Source organism: Bubalus bubalis, chromosome 12 (genome assembly GCF_019923935.1).
Source record: "Bubalus bubalis isolate 160015118507 breed Murrah chromosome 12, NDDB_SH_1, whole genome shotgun sequence".
Lineage (NCBI taxonomy): Eukaryota > Metazoa > Chordata > Mammalia > Artiodactyla > Bovidae > Bubalus > Bubalus bubalis.
The window spans coordinates 70296087-70318085 of record NC_059168.1 but is presented as its reverse complement, the minus strand read 5'-3'; the positions used below and the strand labels follow the sequence as shown (position 1 = coordinate 70318085).

At 40.3% G+C, this 21999-nt stretch overlaps 1 protein-coding gene across 4 annotated transcripts in view; it reads left to right on the top strand.

Moving 5' to 3' along the window:
- Positions 1–1939: 1939 nt before the first annotated feature.
- CLIP4 (CAP-Gly domain containing linker protein family member 4) overlaps positions 1940–21999 on the top strand; it is a 65650-nt gene continuing 45590 nt past the window's right edge. Inside the window, exons 1-7 of one of the 4 annotated variants that reach the window (XM_006061053.4) lie at positions 1940–2177; positions 9254–9401; positions 13153–13292; positions 14437–14530; positions 15838–15999; positions 17696–17814; positions 21503–21739. In XM_006061053.4, the coding sequence (XP_006061115.3) occupies positions 9269–9401; positions 13153–13292; positions 14437–14530; positions 15838–15999; positions 17696–17814; positions 21503–21739 (885 nt within the window). In that variant the 5' untranslated portion in view covers positions 1940–2177; positions 9254–9268. The other 3 variants (XM_006061054.4, XM_025261314.3, XM_025261312.3) reach the window with 3 other exon arrangements.

The window sequence follows — 21999 nt, the reverse complement described above, 5'->3', positions numbered from 1 at the left end:
TTCACTTGCATTCTGGAAATGAGCCCCTGTCTTCCTCCCCTGTGAATCATATCCAACCCTGAGCCCATGTACAGGAAGTAACATTGTGTTCTTTTGATTTTTTCCCCCCACTCTTTTCTCATGGACTGCAGTCCTGTTAGGCACTGAACAGACCTTCCGGATGCTAATGTTCTGTTTGTCTACCCAAATTTCTCAAAGATCCCTGTTACTCATGCAGCATTCCTGTGTCCTGAATGCCCCCAAAGGACACCTGTGTAGATAATACAACACAGTGAATCAACACAGGCCTTCACGTTACACAGACTTGGGTTTGAATCCTATTTCTGTCCGAGGATACAGTGAGTGAGTTCCACAGCCTCCTGGAGTCTGAGTCTTCATTGGTAAAGTGAAAACAACTAAGATCCAAAAGACAGGAATCAAACTGTGCTCATAATGAGCATAATGAGTCAGTAATGCCCCTGTCTCCGCATTGATGCTGACTACTGATTCTAGTCAACTTCTGGGACTGCAGATTATTTCTATATTGTCCAAGAACCTTGTTGTGCCTTCAAATATAATTGAATCTCAGCAGCTGCAGCTGGACCATTTCCCCATGTGCTTTCCCACCCCTTTGGTGGTTCACATTCCAAATTCTGGCTCCATATCAGTGCCCAGTCCAACTCTTGGTTTGAGAACTGTATAGCCCATGGGGTATTCCAAGAAGCATGACTCCAATGAGTGCTTGCATCCTTGATCATGGGCTAGGGAGTAACTTCAGTTTTTTGAGTAAAGGCAACCAGGTGAGTGGGAGATTTCTTTCTCTAATGGCTTCGTATCCTTGGAATTTGCCAATGTACTAGACAGTGTTTGGGTAAGGCAGAAAAAGCCAGTTGCCTGGCTGGTTCTAACACAGACTTTCATTATAGTGAGGAACAACCCAGCCAGCCACACCCTGTCACCCACAAAGAGTGTTCTCAGAGGGATAATTTAAATCAGCAATAAAAGTGAACTGTATAGGTGGAAAGTATAGCAACTTTTGTTACATAGAGAACTTTATGAGTTTCTGTGGCTCACTGACAATTGGGCTTATTTCAGTTCAGTTCAGTTCAGTCACTCAGTTGTGTCTGACTCTTTGAGACCCCATGGACTGCAGCATGCCAGGCCTCCCTGTCCATCACCAACTCCCGGAGTTTACTCAAACTCATGTCCATTGAGTCGGTGATGCCATCCAACCATCTTATCCTCTGTCTTCCCCTTTTCCTCCTGCCTTCAATCTTTCCCAGCATCAGGGTCTTTTCAAATGAGCCAGTTCTTTGCCTCAGGTGGCCAAAGTATTGGAGTTTCAGCTTCAACATCAGTCCTTCCAATGAATATTCAGTACTGATTTCCTTTAGGATGGACTGGTTGGATCTCCTTGCAGTCCAAGGGACTCTCAAGAGTCTTCTCCAACACCACAGTTCAAAAGCATCCATTCTTCGGCGCTCAGCTTTCTTCATAGTCCAACTCTCACATCCATACATGACCAATGGAAAAACCATAGCCTTGACTAGACGGACCTTTGTTGGCAAAGTAACGTCTCTGCTTTTTAATATGCGGTTTAGGTTGGTCATAGCTTTTCTTCCAAGGAGCAAGTGTCTTTTAATTTCATGGCTGTAGTCACCATCTGCAGTGATTTTGGAGCCCCCCCCCCCCAAATAAAGTCTTATTTATTTACAGTTCCTTAAAGTCAGCCAAGGGCAGATTGCCTTCCTTCTTTCAACCAGTTAAACAGGTGGGTGGGGTCAGACAAGAACTGGGTGTGGTGAGAGCAGAGAGAAGGAGCAAGAAACCTCAAAGGGAGGAGGAAGCATCTGTGTTACTTCTTTCTCCTGAGAGTTTATGAGGTGCTGGACCTGCAGGGACAGAGAGACTGGCAGCTGACCAGGGACTGTGGGATGGTCATGGTGTTTACATATTGCATAAGCTCTTGAATTTTAGTTGACAGTATGCTCAACCTGATTTGACAACGTGATGTGACTGTTGCAAATGAGTACTTTCATATCTTGAGCTATGCTAATAGAAGCACAAGACCGAGAAAGAGGTGGCAGGCAGTCTCTCCTCTCTGCACTCAACAGGACATCCCATTTATTCCTGGGCGTCACAATTAAGAGAGCTCTAGACAAGCTGGGATGCACCATAAAGAGACCCTTAAAATGCTGGTGAGTGGATATTAACAGAGTCATATATGGAGCAGCTTAGGAGCACTGAGCATGCTTGTCCTGGATTCCTTGGAGTTGGGCATGATCTGAAGTCTAAAGGGGAGAAATGGAACCCATTAAGGAGGTGATGCAGGATACAGCATTTTAGCTCTCAAGGTAGGAAAAACTTTTCAACAAGGCTAATCAAAGATAAAATACCCACTTTCAAAGGAGGGGCACTGGTGCTTACTGGAGGTGCTCAACTATGGCTACTTGGTGGGAGGATATTGTAAGGGGGACTTAAGCGTCTTTTCTAATGTCTGGAGCCAATTATTCTAACAGGAAAAGATGTTCTAGAACGGCTGGTGAAGAGCAGGGGTAGCTCTTGCCAGGACTGTGTTTGGTCAACGTGGAAATACAATGTAGCAGTTGGTGTATCAGATCAAAAAGGCCTCAGAGGGAGTTGTTACGGTGTAACACTGCTGGCTTAGGGTTACAGGCTTCAGTCACGGGAAAACATGGACTTATTCAGGGCCTTCATGAAGGGACTGTCAAAGAACACCTTTTCTTTGAATCAGGATGCCAGCATTCATCACCACTTTCTGGTTCTTAGGGGGCATGAAGAAGGGGGCCAGGAGAGAAGGGGGTGAGAAGGGAGCAATGTAGCAGGGGAAATAAACTTCTGGGACAAATACTGGTACATCCTCTTCTGCATCTACACTGCCATGCCTCTGCTGCTGCTGCTAAGTCGCTTCAGTCGTGTCCAACTCTGTGTGACCCCATAGACGGCAGCCCAACAGGCTCTCCCGTCCCTGGAATTCTCCAGGCAAGAACACCGGAGTGGGTTGCCGTTTCCTTCTCCAATGCATGAAAGTGAAAAGTGAAAGTGGGTTGCCATTGCCTTCTCCCTACACTGCCATACTTGGGTGTAATTATTCCACTTGGGTATAGCCTTGACTAAGCTTTTTACAGCGAGACCTGCAAGCAGGTAATTGACTAATGGTCCTATTTTGGGCCATGCACGGAGCGATAAGGAGGAGCCCCCAAAGGGTAAGACGTGATGCCTGCTCCTAAGCAGAGTGTTGGAGCGCTTCTAGTCCAGGGATGCGAGACAGAGAGGCAGGTCAGATTGTTTTAGCTAAAGGCTTTGACGGGGGAGCTTCTGTACAGCAGGCCACGGGCTGCTTCCCCAAGCATGGCCTAGGGCCAGGTGGGGTTCCGCAGAGATCCTGCCTCGTGTTGCGGTGGAAATATCCCAGTGACGTCTCACCCTCTCAAGGTTAACGCACGAAGCCCACCAGACTTTCCTGTCCTAGACCCCAGCCCAGGTCTGCGGAGAGGCTGCGGGGGAGCAGGCAGGAGGCGGCGAGCACGGGCGCGCGCTTCCTTACAGTCCCCGCTCCCCGGCGCGTGCGCGGGGCCGGGACCGGGGCCTGCGCGCCGCCAGGGCGCCTGCACTGCGCGCGCGCACCGACCCCGCGTGGGGCCCGGCTCCGGCGCGCGCGACGCGGAGGTGGCAGGCGGGAGGGGCCGGACGAGGGCGGGGAGAGGCGCGGCGGGAGGCCCCGCGGTCGGCTACCGGAGACAGGCACCCGGGTGGAGAAGCGCGCCTCTTGGCCTTCTCTCCGCGCCCCTGCGTTCTCGTCGGCCGCCCGGAGAGGACCGGAGGAGGCAGGTGGGGCGGGAGCGCGCGGGAGCCCCGGGCCGGGCGGGCGGGGGCGGGGGGGGCCTGAGGTCCGGTTGGCGGTTCGGGGAGGGCGGCGCGGAGGCGCTGGGAGCCCCCCTCCCGGGTCGCCTGCAGTGGGCGCCAGTGTCGCCGGCTCCTGGAGGCCTCCCTGGGGCGGGGGCGGGGTTGGAGCGGCCCACGGGCCGGGACGTGGGTGTCTGGTTTCCGTTTCTCACCGCCTGTTTAACTTCAGGATGAGATACCGCCAGGTGTGTGGGACGGGCCGGACCCTGCTGCGCTGCCCCAACCTTGACCGCCCCGGCGCCCTTGGGAGAGCCTCTCGCGCGCAGTGATGCGCAGCGTGCTGTGCCCAGCCCTTCGTGGTTTTCCTGTGAGGGCCCTCTTCGCATCTCTCCTGCCACCCCTTTGCTTATTAAACTGTTTGAGAACCTTTTGCCGGAGAGAATTCAAAGATAAATGACTAAGATAAATGACTCTGCCTCCAGTCGTTCGCTACCTCCAGATTCCTTAATTCTAAATCATGGGAAGTTGGGGGAAAACACTTGCTCAGAGACTGCTCAACAGAGACGCGGGTTAGACCTGATCCTTGTGAGCTGGATTGATGGGTTTATAACGTCAGCTTTCTTTTGAATTAGATGTCAGGTTGTTCATTAATCTAGAGACTATGTAGGCAATTTGGATTTTAACTCTGAGACATGTTTTGATATGTATCAGAGGAGGATATTCTCATGGGATAATAACTTGCTGTATGTTCCCTGCTTGAGTGTGGTTCACATTGTAGCAATATCAGAGTGTAAATCGATGCCTTTTAAAAATTTCAGTGAAGAAACACCCTCCTTTTTTGAAACATCAGCCAAATACTTTAATCGTACTTCACTTTCACATTGACACTTGTCATTTATGTATCTTCTGCATAACTTAAAGTCGTCTAAATGGCAGAAGATCAGGCAGTGGAGGACATGGAGCAACTGTGTAGAGAAAGCAGAGAATTGGAATTGGCAGAAGTCTGCATTTTTATGATGCAAAGCCATCCTGGTTCCACCCTGTTTTGCTACCATAATTATGCATTTTAAAATACTGTCATTTGTTATGGACAACCTGGGCGGAAAGAGTGAATCTTGAAATGGAATGAATATGTTTATTTCTGTCTTACAGAAGATTTGGCATATGGTATATTATTTATAGGATTTATTTCAGACGTTTCATATTTACCAGAAACAATCCCACCAGCAAGGCTTTTAAAAAATAATATTTATATGATGTCTTTTATGGCTTGTAACAACTCCAGTTTTGAAACATACTAGTGATCTTCATGTAATAGAATCAACTGAACTCTTTAGCCCTGTGTAAATCTGTGAACATCTGGTTACTTTTAGACTTGCCATTCCCTTGTTAATGATGTATAATTAAGTACCACCGTGGGCTTGCTTAGTTTGTTAGCCTCTGTTTTTTTTTTGTCATTTCAGGCATTTTCTCATCTGGAATTTGAGTCCACAGAATTTTCTCTTCTGAGGGAAGTGTTCTTCTGCAGTGTTCAATATGGTGGCCACTAGCCACATGTGACTTTTGAGCCCTTGTTTGGGGTTCAAGCAATGGAGGAACTAAATGTTTAATTTGTATAGACACATGTGGCTAATAGCTACCTGGTTGGGCACTGCAGTTTTAAATTATTCCCTTAGGAAGCCTTCACTGGCCTCCTTGAATCCAGCACTTATTTCAATTATATAGTAATTTCAAATTTCTCGTAGGAATTCTGTTCTTAACTGTAATCTACATGATGACAATCTATTTTCTTTACCTTTGCTATGCCAGGCTAAGACTTAGTAAGAAACGCTTGATAAATATTTGTTGAATGACTAAATGAACTTGTTGAGGGCAGGTATCTTTCATGTTCTCTGTAAGGCCTGTTGTTGTTCAGTTGCTCAGTGGTGTCTGACTGCAATCCCATGGACTGCAGCACCCCATACTTGCTCAATTATTAAATAGATTTCATGTAGATAACAAATAAATAAATGGGTTATTAGAAATATACTTAAAATGCTTATTTTGGTAAGATTATGTGTTTTTGTATCTCGTGAAAATAAACACTCATAACAGAATACTATATGAAAGTGAATGAAAGGGCCTCATGTTTCCAACTCATGTGGATGCAGCTTGGATTTCCTGATAGCTGAGTAACAACTCAAGGATATGAGTTTGAGTAATATGCCCTTGAATTGTATTCCAAATAAATCTGAGGGCATCTCTTGGTCTCAGTGAGGTTCCTTAGTGAGGTCCTGATAGCCGTGAACCACTCTGAAGAAGTTAATGGGCAACTCCACTCACCACCGTTCAGTGTTAGGGCATTGACCAGGAATCTCTGAAAAAAAATCACCAAATATTAGAACCATGTTACAAGTTGCTTTTATTCAGAGCTGATTTGGGGTGATGGAATTCCTATATAAATCATAGTTTAGGGAATTTGATTCTTGTTATTGCATCTGTTACATACGCAGTTAATTAGGGCCACCTTTTTTTTTTTATCTTAGGTTATTCTGCATAACCCATTATCACCAATTAGCCATAGTAGGATTTGAAATGAAAATATGTACTCAATACAGCTCATCACAACTCTAGATTTGACCAAGATTCCCAGATCTTTAGATCCAGAAATCACTTTTAGGAAAGGATTCTAAAACTATACAGAAGTTTGTAGAGATGTATAGTTTTCTTAAGTGGGACAAAAGGTAGAAGGGCTTTTCATGACAGAAAAGAAATGGGACCAGGGGAAAAAAATGCAATGAAGACACAAAATACCTGTTAAGAATGTTCACTACATTGTTCGGGTAATATTGTAGCTTTTTTGGGTTTGAAATACCTAACATGTAAAATAAAGTTGATTACATCTTGTTGAATGAATCATCTTTCCACCTTGAGTCTAGGTTTGAATATTTATTCAATGTGTATATTTAATAAATAGTTATTAAATGTGTTTTTGAATGGGAAACTCCACTTTTTGAAAGGGAAGTTTTGAAAAATGGCTCTCTTTTAACCAACTCAGGAAGAAAACCACTTAATCATTTTATTGAAGAATTAAGAGTGTAAAAAACATGGCTGAGTCCCAAAGTGTGACTGTAGTCAAAGATTAATCTTCCTAAAACAGCTTGAATTAGGACAGTCCCCTTTTAAAAAGTCAGTGATTTCTCACTGCTCATGGAATTAAATGGTTGGTATTTGATCAGGTATATAAAGCATTACTGAGGAGAGTCCTAAAAAACCATGACAGCCTTACCTCTTACTAGATGTGCCCAGTTCCAGCCTGCTGTTCTTTTGATGGGTTCCACCTTTAAATTTCTGCCTACTCATCTTTCAATACACTTCTCAAATGATGCTTTTTTCACTGCATCATTTCGCATTTTCAGGAGCTCATACTGCAAACGTTCCTTGTACTGAGGTTATGGAATATATTTAACTCAGTTTTGTCAACTATAGTTATTAGTACTATTTTATTCACCCTAGGAGAAGGAAATGGCACCCCATTCCATTGTTCTTGCCTGGAAAGTCCCATGGGCGGAGGATCCTGGTGGGCTGCAGTCTATGGGGTCGCTGAGAGTTGGACGCGACTGAGCGACTTCACTTTCACGCGCTGGAGAAGGAAATGGCAACCCACTCCGGTGTTCTTGCCTGGACAATCCCAGGGACGGGGGAGCCTGGTGGGCTGCCGTCTGGGGTCGCACAGAGTCAGACACAACTGAAGCCACTTAGCAGCAGCAGCAGTAGATTGTAAGCTACCTAACAAGCATGGGCCATATGTTACTCATTTTTGTATTCTCTGAAACATCTAGAATAGTGTAGTGCCTTGTACAGATTAATATTATTAAACTTTATTTCTGTTCCTTGGCTTCAAAGGACACTTCATACCTGGTATACACTGTTTTCCCCAAATTTACTGCTAATTTGTAGAGGCCAGCAAGCAGAAATCCTGACTGACTGGGAATACAGGGAAGCTGCAGTATTGAAGGAGAGCTGTCCTTGTGGTAGGCGCTACTTTTTTTAGTATTTGAGGAAGTTCACCATGCCATATGGCAACAGTTTTTCCCATTTATGTGGCCCGGTTAATGTCAAAATGATTCAAAGTATTGAGTGGTGAGACATTTTAGCATCCAAGAAACCTTGAGAGCCTTTAACATAGTAACACTGGATTAAGTTATTTAATATATAATATCCATGACCATGTAAACCTGTCCCTTATGAGAAAAAAGAAATTGCCTTACTCTCTACCAGTTTCTGCTAGTATTTAGAAAACATATGAATCTAATTGGAAAGAAACCACTTATCTCAGAAAGGTGACTGCTTGGAATAGGGTGGTGGTGGTAGGGAAGCGTGATAGGTTAAGGTGATAAACTGCTGGTTAACCGAGTAGAATAGAGTGCACATTGAGTAGTACCTAGCCTAGCATTATCTGCTACACTATCAGTTAACCTTCTTTACTTATTCTGTTCTTTCTACTCAAATAATCTATACTCATTTTTATTTAGCTTTGTAATATAGTTTTCTGCTTATATTTTAAATAGATACAGAGATTCATAATATTTCAGACTTCAAAGATTTGATGCAGAAGAAACTGGAAGGCTTTTAGCCTCTTAGTTGGGGTTTACTAATATTTTCTCTTCATTCTGTGTCATCTCTGATATATGGGTCAGGGTGCAGCTGCTGTCTAATTTGGAGCAAATGTATTCTGAGCAAATAAATTCTGAGCAAATTTATTCTCATGTTTCCTGGGAAAAAAAGAGGTAATATAAGTGATGTGGTTTAAAGGCATGACCTTCCATCTTCCGCTGGATGGACTGAGTAGATCCTCTACCTTGTTAAGAAGTGAAACAATGTCAGTAAGCTTCTAGATTTAGATTTGTATGAGTGATGTGGTCAGTTTTCAATTAAGTTTTCTGGGATGTCAGAAAATAATAATGCTCTAAACTAGATTATTTTCATGTGATGAGCAGATGGCACGAACCATTGGATGACATGATAGAAGCTGTGTCAGATCCTATGAGAAGTTTGAGATGCATGTACCAGGGATACTATCTCCTTGCTTGTTACTGCAAGTAAAGAGGACATCACCCATTTAGATTAGTTCAGCGTTTAAAAAATGTTTTCGCCTATTATTGGGAAATACATAGTCGTTTTTTATTCCTGAGCTTTGTCCAAAAAGATTACGTATGCTGTTGACCCTAAGAGACAGTGTGAAGCAATGTATATTCATTTAACAGTGGTTTGCCAAAAGGAATTTTTTCCCCTCACTCTCTAAAGAGATGTTTGAAGGTTGACAATAGGTTAGATATTTTAAAAAATAAGCTATTTGTGATTGAAGGCAGTTATTCTAAGTTGCATACAAATGTAATAGATGCTTTTTTCCTCTCTCTAATTAAAGGTGGCTTTCTAGAAGATGACCATAGAGGACCTTCCAGATTTTCCATTAGAAGGAAGTTCTTTGATTGGAAAATACCCATTTTTATTTCAAGGTTCTGATACACCAGTTATCTTTTCCATTTCTGCAGCACCAATGCCTTCAGACTGTGGTATGTTAAGTAGCTGTGTTTATTTTCCATGAACTGGTAACTTGACTTCTGTTTTATACCTTTTTGTATTCCTAATTTTTCCTAAAACCATTTATTGTGGTTTTCATAAAATTGCTAAAGTTTTACTTTTTCAAAAATAACAGTTGCTTATTGCTTTTCCTGCCTTTCAAGCTGAACACTTTATGTCTGCTGTCAGCATTTTTACTATGTAAAAATGTTCATTTTAAGCACCACAGTGGATTCAGAGGATTTTATTTTTAAAATGCAGTGGTGCTTAGACACCTAGCATCCTTCTGCTATTGATATATATATTTTGGTTAAATATATTGACTTATTTAAAAAGCCATGTATGAAAAAAAAAAAAGATGTAAAAACACCGTGAGGTAGCCTTCTTTAAGGGCCCTGTTATCTCTGAAATACTGGGATTCTAATTAAGAAGCCAAGTAATCACTGCTGAAATGATCCAAATTTGGATGACCATGTAACAAAAAGTAATGTGTTTTAATACACAAACAAGCCTAATTTGGATTCTGTTCAAGTGTCTCCCATTGTAATGATCAATGTGTTCACAAATATAGTAAAATAAAACCAGATAAGCCGTGTACTTATGCAGAGAGGGTGAGACCTTTCCTGGGAATGTGGCTTGAGATTGATTCATATTTAAATTGGTTCATTAAATATTCTTTGTAAAATATAAATTTAATAGTATTCTGGTTTTTAATCTATTTAGACTTGTTTTCCTGGGACTGTATTTTATCAGATAGGTGATAAAGGAATAAAAGAAAACTGGAAGGTAAACTTGATGGATGTGTTACATTTCTAATTTAGATAGAGTTTTTCAAGTAAAATATTGGGTCACCATTTCAAATTGTCTTTGGAGGTAGAGATAGTGCAGTTTTTAAATATTAGTGAAAATATAATGATTGGATTGTGAATTTGTCTTTTTAGCTATATCCATTCTAATAACTATTCATCTCCAAGTATGCTATTTTTATATGTTCAGATTCTGTAGCAGCTTGCCTTGTAGTCATCAAAGGTGTTACATAAAACCCGTGCCTAGATCTTGGGAGTTATTTGCAGTTTTTACAAAAACTGACTGGATTGATTTTCAGATATAAAAAAATCAGTTATGCAGGAAAAACATTGAAAAGCACTTTGCACCTTGCTTATGGCACTTACCTTGTTCTATCTTGAGTCATAATTGTCTTCTTTCCTTTCCCAGACTACAGCTCTTTGGATGGAGTAGAAATCACATTTTGCTTTTGATTATCTCATTGGGCTAAGGTAGTCATTTGTTGATATTAGTTGCTCAGTCAGTGTTTGTTGAATAAATACATTGAAAGATGAGAATGGGCATTGATCCCTTTGTATAACCAAAATTAAACATTGTCTGAATTCTTAATAGGTCCTTAGAATCTGAATGGACCTACAGTTCAGCTTTCCCTACTCATTTCCTAGTACAGAAATTCTGTTTCAGGATCTCTGATAGGTAACCATTCAGCCACTTGGACATCTTCAGTAGTAGGAAACTAATAGTTTATTTCATTGCTAAAGTTTTAGTTGTGGTAAAAATTGTTTTTGTATATGGACTCAAAGTATGCCTCAAAATTTTGGCCAAATGGTTTGATATGCTTTTGGAACAAACACTTTTTTATATGATAACCTTCAAACGTTTGAAGATAATTTGGATATTTTAAATTAGTCTGTACTTCTTTAGGCTACACATTTCTGATTCCTCTACCAGTCCCTCATCATCAGGATCTCTAGACCCTTTTCACTCCAGCTGTTCTCTTTTTAGTATGCTGCAGTCAGTGTCCTCGTAAACCATGGCATCCAGAATTGTGTTTGTTGAGTAAGTATTTGTTGAGGGCCTGTTATGTGCTAGGTGTTGTCCCAAGTGCTGGGGATAGCACAATGACCAAGAGTGACATTCTAGGAAGAAAAACAGACAATAAATGAACACATGAATAAAAAAATTTGTGGATTTTATAGGTTATAATGAATTCTGTGGCGAAAAGAAATGGACAGAGGATAATGGAGCAGAGTGGTTGTTAGATGGGCTGGTCATCTGAAGAATCAGAAGCACCTGGTTGAGAAAAGAACCTGGAGAGACGTGTTCCAGGCAAAAGAATAGGAAATCAAAGACACGGAGTTGGGGAAAAAACTTTGGTGTATCCAGGGAAATAGTGCTTCTCAGCCACAGCAGCCACCGTGGGTGAGAAGCAAAGTGGTTGAAGGGCAGAATGGCAGGAGACGAAACTGGGGAGGAAGGCAGGGGCCAGACCAGGCAGGATCATTTAGGTTTCAGAAAGGAGTTTGTATTTTTCTCTAAATGTAATGGGAATGTAATTTGTCTGTCTCCTCCTACAAAGGAATCTTGGTGAAATTTTGATTGATTAGAATTGAAATTATTTTAAATAATAATTAAACTTTAAAGTTTAAATAATTTAACTTATGTATGCTGCTAAAATCTGTACATTTTAGCTCAATAGTGAATTTTCTTGGGGAGGCACCATCCTAGAGGAAAGACAATAGATTTTGGAGGCAGACCTGGTTTTCTGCCCCAGATTTGTCACTTGCTAGCTGTCTGACTTTGAGCAAGTATTAGTTAGTCTGAGCTTATCTATAAAATGAGACTAATACCTATCAGGTAAGATGTTTGGTAAAGTGTAACCACTCAGCAAATATTGCTTTTCTAATGAGTCTCTTCTTTAGATGCTTCTGATTTTTTAGAGTCCCTAGCTTCTTTTTCAAGATTAAAGAATCTGATTTTCTTCTGTTCTCTTTTATTTTCTGGCCATAGGATAATCCGTTCTCTGAATCTTAAGGAAGTTTTAAGGAATTTTATTTTTATTTATTTTTTTTTTCTTCTGCTCTCTTTTTATTTTTTATTTTTTTTTCCATGGCAGTTTTATTAAGTTTGTCTTCATTTTTTTTCCCCATTTATAATTCCATTTATTATTATTTTTTTAAACTTTACATAACTGTATTAGTTTTGCCAAATATCAAAATGAATCCACCACAGGTATACATGTGTTCCCCCTCCTGAACCCTCCTCCCTCCTCCCTCCCCATTCCATCCCTCTGGGTCGTCCCAGTGCACCAGAGTATTCCACACCTTTACTAATACATATTCCAGATAACCCAACCTCTTGGCCTCAATGCTTCCTTTCTGCATTATCACATATTACTTCCTTATTGTGTGTACATAGCAGTTCCCCACTGGCTTCTCAGTGGGTAAAAAGTAATGCCTGTTTTCTATGGAAAATTAGGAAACTACAGAGAAGTAACAAGAATATTTTAAATTACACACCATTCTAGTACCACTGTTAATATTCTGGCATGTTTCTTTCTACTATGTATGTTTTAATCATGGATGTGAATCTACTGTTCATGACATATTTATGTTTTGAGAGGTGAAAATACCTGTAAACTTTGGCAGATTTTCTGTGCTTTAGAGGAAGTTCTTGGACAGTTTAGGGTTTGAGATCAGTGCACTTGGATTTTTGTTTCATTTGTGATAAGACGTGGTGTGATGTGTGTAAATCTCATTCTCACAGCACTTCAGAAGTGTTTCGTAATTTTTGGTGATCCTGACTTGCTATTGAGACTTGCTTAAGGTAAAATATTTCTAGCACCTAAAAGTATTTGTGTCATTTGAGTCCTGGTCTTGTTGTTTATTATTTTTAACATATGCTTTTGGAAATTTTAATAAATATAACTTATGCCTTTTTTTTTTATTCTTTAAACAGAGTTTTCTTTCTTTGATCCTAATGATACATCATGCCAGGAAATTCTCTTTGATCCCAAAACTTCTGTATCAGAATTATTTGCCATTTTAAGACAGTGGGTTCCTCAGGTCCAGCAAAACATTGACGTTATTGGAAATGAGGTAAGGAGTTTTTATATAATAAATCTTATGTTATTAGGATTGTTAATTGTAAAATATTTTCCCCCCCATTGGAATGAATAGGTGGTGATAAAGGGGAAGCCTTTTAAAGATGCTGATGCTTGTTCTTTGTATCTCTGGATTTTTCACCAAAAGTGTATTTGCGCTGTATAGTCTTTCTATCGGGGCTTCCCAGGGTGGCTCAGTGGGTAAAGAATCCACCTGCAATGCAGGAGACATGGGTTCAATCCTTGTGTCTGGAAGATCCCCTGGAGGAGGGCATGGCAACCCACTCCAGTATTCTTGCCTGGAGAATCCCATGGACAGAGGAGACTGGCAGGCTACAATCCATAGGGTCGCAAAAGAGTGGGACACGACTGAAGTGACTGAGCACGCACACAGCACAGTCTTTCCATCATTCCCCTGTGCTCCTCACTTCCTTACATCTGGAGTTCTGACATTTGACTCTTGATGGGAGCAGGCATTTTTCATATTTTCATACAAATTAATTTATAAATTAAAAAATACTTTCATGAGGGAATTTGATTACCATCATGTTTATCTATACTTTTGGGTGGCTTGGTAAAGATCTAGACTTAAATATAATTTAAAAACTCTGAATTTTTTGCAAGAGGAGTAAAAGAATAATGCTGGGTTCCTTGACCAGCTTACTGTCATGTGTTAAGGAAGGGGGGCTTAGACTTTTTCAAAAACTGTTACTCCCATTAGAAAGGAAATTTGCTTGTCCTTTGAGAGGTTAAGGAAACTATTTTGAGTGACAAATTACTTGGGAATACTCTTCATGAGTTTCCTTTGGTCTGGTGACAAGTTCAATTTTCATTATTGTTATTGGATGCAGACTTAAAATTCATCCATAAGAGAAGTCAGTTCTGTCTACTCATTTTGTGCGTTCATGCTCAGTCACTAAGTTGTGTCTGACTCTGCGACCGCATGGACTGTAGCCCACCAGATCTTCTCTGCCCATGGGATTCTCCAGACAAGAATACTGGAATGGGTTGGGTTGCCATTTCCTCCTCCAGGATTTGCTGAAAACTAATTCAGTAAGACTGACTATCCTGGTTCCTCAGTATTGGTTTGAAATCAGTAGACTCTTATGTTGTAATCATATCTTCCTTGGTTTCCTCAGATTCTTAAGAGAGGTTGCAATGTGAATGACAGAGATGGATTGACAGATATGACTCTTTTGCATTATACATGCAAATCTGGAGCTCACGGTATTGGTGAGTATGTGGCGAGTCTGTTAATGGCTTGTATGTTTATGTCCACCAGAGTCCCTGCAAGGGCACCTAGGTGATGATGATAATATTCCCTGAATAGGCGAGGATTCAGTTAGGTCCTCCACACACCTTGTTCCTGTTCCCTTATTTTCTTGAGGGAGTCTTTATAGTCTCCTGGTACCTCCCACCTTTTCTGGAACAGGCTTCATGCCTGCCTGCTTGCTAGGTGAGAGTAACTAGTAACACCTAGAATCTTCCTGAGGGTTTACAGCAAGGTTTAACAGTCCATGCTTTTTTCCAGGCATCCCGCTCCCTACAGACCCTGGTCTTTATGTCTGTCTAAGGTCTGTTCCTACATACATATGTGCAGTTTCCAAAATTGGTATTCTCCTGTGCTATACCTGGTGGCTCAGAGGTTAAAGCGTCTGCCTGGAATTCAGGAGGCCCAGGTTTGATCCCTGGGTCGGGAAGATCCCCTGGAGAAGGAAATGGCAACCCACTCCAGTACTCTTGCCTGGAGAATCCCATGGAGGGAGGAGCCTGGTAGGCTATAGTCCATGGGGTCGCAAGGAATCAGACACGACTGAGCAACTTCACTTTCACTTTCACTTTCTTTGTGCTATACCACTGCCTTTTAATAATAAATTGTGAATACCTGTACCTGTTTCAATAGTCTGAGACAGTGCTTCTTAAACTATTGATGATGAAGGACTCTTCTGCTTTTTCTTTCTGCAGTCCATCATGGACTGATACTTTTGTAAAATATAATAAAAATGACCTTGTAATAGAAAAATGAAATTAAAGACATATAAAATACAAGCCCAAGTATTTTTCAAAAGCATAAAATTGCATTTCAATTAATATATTCAGAGGAAATGATTACACAGGGAAAAAGAGAAATGTTATCAAAAGTGCAAATTACAGTTTGGGACTGGCAGTGGTCCACAGAGTGCATTCTGAGCAGCTGGGGTCTGGCACACTGGTTTTAATGCTCTATAGTATTCCATTATATGGCTGTCTCATAATTTATTTAACCAGTGTCTTAGTATTGTACTTTTAGGTTGTTTCACAATTTTATTCATAATAAAAAGTGCTGTGATGAACATCTTTACAGCTATGTGTTTATTAATATTCTTGAGTATGATTATTTTGTTAGAAAGAATAAATTTCTTGTAAAAGTGACAGTTTTTGAGTTGTAAGTGTATATTCAGTGTGCTGTTTGCCTTGGCTTTTTACATGAGGTAGTAGATGGCATGCATTGGAATTTAACATTTGTATTGAAGGAAAGTAATTTAGAAAACCTTTTCTAGGTGATGTTGATACAGCGGTAAAGTTTGCAACTCAGCTTATTGATCTGGGAGCAGATGTTAGTTTGCGGAGTCGATGGACAAACATGAATGCCTTGCATTATGCTGCTTATTTTGATGTTCCTGAGCTTATAAGAGTGATTTTGAAGACATCTAAACCAAAAGGCAAGTACTACAAGATCACCACTGGATGTTATTTATTGAACACATTATTGATGGCAGAAAAATTATAACTCAAAGATATTTTTACTTGTGATCCATCTTGTTCCATATGACTTCCAATCCCATTTTATTTTTCAGAAATAGTTTGAATTTTTTAATTGAAGATTAGTTACTATCTTTTCACAAAAGATTTAGTACAGAGACATATGAAATAAAGTGTTAGCTCATTTTTTTATATCTCTGCACATTCCCCAGTAGAACATGGATTTTATAAAGTGTAGTTGAATCTATGTATAGTTCTTTTGTCTTATTTGGGTAGCTAGAAATTTAGAGCAATAAAACCTTCAGAGCTGAGCACTGAAATCATGAAGAATATTTATTTTAGGTGGTATTCAGTTCTGAAATTCTGTGATTCCATTAAAGGATAGATTTTCATTTTTTTTCTTCTTGTCTTGATGGTGCTTGATGTCCCAGAATTGAACATCAGAATGTCTAAATCGCAGTCCTGGTTCCTTTCAGTGGGCAGTTTTCGTTAGAGAAAAAACAACAAGTGCAATAGTATTACTTTATGTTGAAGGCCGTATGCGGTGTTTCCTCCATTTGTAGACTTGTTTTAGAGATTCAGTAGATAAATTTCCCAGAACTCTGCTTCATATAGTTGTCCAGCTCTTCTTTCCCTTTTTATGTTTTCACTTTTTGAATAATGTTAGGAAGAAAGCCTCTCTTGATGGTACAGTGTCTTTCATAACTCAGGACAGTGTTCTGAGTGTGTCTTGGTTTGTTTACAGTGTGGGTAGGGCATGTAAGGTGGTGAAGCGGTCGTTTGATTCAGGTAGGATTAGCAGAACCAGAGGTATATTAAACCCATGTTATAAAAAACAGTCCAAATGGGATATCCAAATCTGGAGTATATCTTGTATCTATGTATAGCATCCTGATGATTTGTTGAAAGTTCTTAAGATGTTCTTAGAATTGCAAGATTCTCATTCTTACTGTGAAATCCAAATTCATCATAAAGTATTGTGAATGAATACAGCATGTAGCATATGTTTAATTACACTTTAATTTATTCTGGGTTTGAGAAGTCTCCCTTGTTTTACCTTCTTTTTTCTATGAAGAGGCAGATAGTAAATATTTTAGGCTTTGTGGACCACGTGGTCCCTGTTGAAACTACTTGATTCTACAGAGTGGTGTGAAAGTAGCCACAGAGAATATATAAATGAATGCAAGTGGCTGTGTTCCAATAAAACTTTATTTATGAAAACATGATGAGTTGGATTTGGCTATGAACCGCAGTTTGCTAGTCCTGGATCTAAACTCTGCTACATTATCATTGTTGTGGCAAATATGCAAGAGGTTTAGTGAAAGACTGTGTTAAGATAGTTACTTTTACAAATACGAATTATTGCCATTAATTGCTTTTAAGTATACTTTAGTTTGTGATGGTTAGAAAACCCATGATAACATGAGTCCATTTGATAGTGAAATTTTATTATACTAAGGAAAAAATTAGTTAACCAGATTGTAATATGCAGATTTTATTCCATTGTGAGAATGGTCCTTCTAGTGGGTTGGTTTAAGTCTTGTCAATAGCTTATACCCCTATTCCCCCAAATAAATCCAACCCAACCTGCCTCTTTTCACATTTTAATAGATTAACTAAAATTTTTGTTAATATACTTGTGATGTTCAATTACAGATGTGGATGCCACTTGCAGTGACTTTAATTTTGGAACAGCTCTGCATATCGCTGCATATAACTTGTGTGCAGGTACTGTGAAATGCTTACTGGAGCATGGAGCAAATCCTGCATTTAGGGTAAGAGGTCAAATTAAAAGTGAAAAATATTAAAACATCTAACATTATCTCCCAGGAAAGAGTTGAATCTGGATGTTGTTGTGGAACTCTTATATGAGTAAATAATTTATATTTTTTTTGTGCTGCATATAAAGAGTAATAATGATAAACTTTTATCTCAAATAAGTTTAAGGCATAGCAGTGAATTTCAGTCCTTTTATATCGATAAGCTCTACTAGCCTTACTTTCATTCAGCTAAATAAAATTCTCTTTAGAGTTTATCATCTTTGAGTTTAAAAGTATCTTTCATTTAGACTTTTGCCTTATTTATAAAGCCTTTAGCTATTAAATAAAAATGCATATATTAAAGTTTATATTTCTGCATTAAACCATATTTTAAATTCTTTTGGAAAGAAGTTTTATTTCAGACAGTCTTAAAAAGGCCTATTTGGGAATGGAGTAAACCTTTAAAATTGACTTAAAGGAAAAATTTATTTTTTCACAATCAAGTTACATACTTAACAAAGTTAACACACAAGACTGAACTTCATAAACTTCAAATCGTATTTTATTGTCTTCACCAAAGTGGCTATGCGTGTTCTTTTCCGTTGCATTACTAGCAGTGACTTGCTCTGGCAGGGATTCTTCACTGGTCTGTGCACTCTCTTGAAGTGGCAGCAGTGGGCAGTGCTAGCAAAAGCCTCCTCCCCTTCTCTTTTCCTTGCTTTCCTGTTTTGCCTTCCCTCCCCAGTTCTTTGCCACTTTTCTTTCTGTTTAACCCCATTGATTATTTAATCAACCCCTCTGTTCCTCCTTCCCTCCCTCCATCCTTCGTACCCTATTGTTTATTAGGCACTGGGAGAATACATGCGTCTGGGACAATACATATGGCACTGGGACAATAAATGTGTCTCTGTCCTCAAATAGAATATCATCTAGAGGAGGGGACAAACAAGAGAGCAGGCAGATTTACTCTAGTGTGTCAAGTTGAGTGTGTTAGGATGGGAGACGGGCGGGGTGTGGCACAGAGTGTCATGGGGTTGCATGGGAGGGGAGTCTGTCCAAGCCTTAGGAAGCCTGCTTCCTGGCATAGGTAAACTCAAATACTTAAACAGAGTTGAGAATTAACCAGGTACAGGAGGGAGTTGAGAAAGGCCCGTTAGGCAGAGAGAGCGGCGTGCACAAAGGCCAGGAGTTGATCGGAGTGTGAAGGTGATAGGTGCTTGCTTTTGCTAGTGCAACTCTTGGCAAGACCCCATTAATGGAGAGAGTATTTTGAATCTAGTAAGATGCAGTGAGGTATGTCACAGAGGTAAATTACCAATTCAAGCCCAAAGTAATTAATAGATTTTACCCACTTTTGGTAGTTAATACTTAAAGAAAAGATATCTACATGTGGGTCCAGCAGTAGCCCTTGGATCAGACCCTAACTTAGCCCCTACTTTAGAAAAAAGTGAAATTCTATAATCATGAACAAGTCTTCTTATGTTAACATGACATCATTATTATTTTATTAGTATTTAGTATTTTTTAAAGACTGAAGTTTTAGTTGCTAAATTTTATGTAGGAATTAATAGAAGTGTGTGACTTAATCTAGAAAGGTGAGGACTTAAAAATCTGAAGTAAAATATTCATTGTAAAAGTAGCCTACCACTTAACAGAACAGGCTTGTTGATTTTAAAAAAGTTTTTTTCCCTTCTTTCTTTTTCTCAAGAGTACATATTAGCACTATAGATAATTTTCTTTATATTTTGTACTTTGAAATGGGGGATCAAAATAGTTCATCACCATCCCCCAAATTTGATAACATGTCTTCCTACCGTATTTTTACTTAGAACCAAACTGACTTGAATTTTAAAATAAAAAATGTACCACAGCTTTCTTATCCATTCATCTGCTGATGGACATCTAGGTTGCTTCCATGTCCTGGCTATGGATAATAAAGCTGTGGTACATATACACAATGGAGTATTACTCAGCCATTAAAAAGAATACATTTGAATCAGTTCTAATGAGGTGGATGAAACTGGAGCCTATAATACAGAGTGAAGTAAGCCAGAAAGAAAAACACCAATACAGTATACTAACGCATGTATATGGAATTTAGAAAGATGGTAACAATAACCCTGTATATGAGACAGCAAAAGAGACACTGATGTATAGAACAGTCTTTTGGACTCTGTGGGAGAGGGAGAGGGCGGGATGATTTGGGAGAACGGCATTGAAATCGGTATAATATCATGTATGAAACGAGTTGCCAGTCCAGGTTCGATGCACGATACTGGATGCTTAGGGCTGGTGCACTGGGACGACCCAGAGGGATGGTATGGGGAGGGAGGAGGGAGGAGAGTTCAGGATGGGGAACACATGTATACCTGTGGCGGATTCATTTTGATATATGGCAAAACCAATACAATATTGTAAAGTTAAATAAAATAAAATTAAAAAAAAATTAAAAATAATTAAAAAAAAATGTGAAGCCCTTGCAAACTAAGTGTTCTAAAAGCCTCATTCTTTTATCCACATGGGTCATTTGAAGATAATTATCAGAGGGGAAGAAAAGGGAAAAAGGTTCCTGAGCCAAAGAATCTTGGCTCATCTCATTAAGAGAAGATTACAGTCTGGAATCTTTCTGATAAAATCTGAGTTTTTGGTTAGGAAGCCTAGAAGAAAGAGGGTTTGTTCGAGGGAAGGACAGCATGGAGCAGGAGAAGAGCTGAGAGTCCAGCGGTTGCTGCAGTGAGTGTGGGCTGACCGAATGCCGTCTCTGCAGTAATTATGGAGATGAATGACGCTGAGCGATCACTCAGTCATCTCTCCTTGCCTAAGTCTCCTAATTGGCAAACTGGAAATGGTAGTAATATTTTACTTGTTTAGTTGGTCCCTCCTGCTGCAATAAAAACAAATTTGTAACAGGCAAGGATTTTTACCTCCGTCATTCACAAGCTTTTTCTTGATGTGATAACCAAGTGAGAATCTATGGGATAGAGTTTTGCTTCTATAAACACCGTGCAAATGTTAGTGGGCCCTGTGACTGACCATTTTTTTTTTTTTTGCTGCAGGATAAATCCCAGCCCCAATTTTAGAAGTGTTGAAACTATGGATTCTTTTCTCGAAATCTGAGTCGCACCATGAGTGGGCAGGGTGGGTCAAGGTCACGGAGTCTAGGGGGAGGCTCAGGAGACCGGTGGGAGTGTCGGGTCCAGGGTTGGGAAGCCAGGCAGTCCTGTGACTTGTATCTCCAGAGGTGCCTTCTCCAGGCACGCCACCCACTAACAGCCTGAGCTCCTGCTCTTCCCTCAGCCTGGACTGCCATCCCCACCAGCTGACCTGCCCCATGTTCCCTCACCTCCCTAGGCCTCTGCACCAGTGCCGCTCAGCACCAAGGCCTTCTCTGCCCCCGTATCCATGTTCCTCTTCTCTGCCTTGTTCTTCTCTCTGCCACTTTTCACCCTTTGATACACCATACATTTTATTTATGTGATTATAGTCTGCCCCTCACTAGGCTGTGTGCTTTTTGAAAGTGGAGCTGTTGATTTCTTCACTGTGTGTGTCTTTAGCACTTAGAATGGGCAGGTAGTAGGTGTTTAGTGAATATTTTTGAATAAATAAATGATCAATTTAACTTAAGTTTTTTCCCAGAATACTTTTAGGTGGCCATGTAGAGCTCTGAGCCGATATGAATTGAAAAGTTTCTCTTTATCTGTAGAATGACAAAGGGCAGATCCCCGCTGACGTTGTTCCAGACCCAGTTGAGATGCCCTTGGAAATGGCCGATGCTGCGGCCACTGCTAAGGAAATCAAGCAGATGCTGCTGGACGCAGCGCCTCTGTCATATGATCTCTCAAAGCCCTTGCTTCCAAATTACGATCGTGTTACTAGCAAGGCGATGCTGACGTCACTTGGCCTGAAGCTGGGGGATCGTGTTGTTATTGCAGGACAGAAGGTATGATAGTAGCTGCCGTCTCTAAAGCCATGTCCAAGGTCACTACGTGGCGTATGTGCCAAGGGTGCAGTGTGGCTTGGGGTGTTTTTTTGCTTTGTTTTTAAATTCAATGTGTAGGTAGAAAGATACTTAATGGAAAACATGAGATTTAGATGCACGGTTACTATAAAGTATAACTTAAGAATATAAACTATTAGTCAAACTGAATAATGAAGGCATCTGTATTTAAATGGCCTCTGCATTGAAGAGAAAATTGGAGG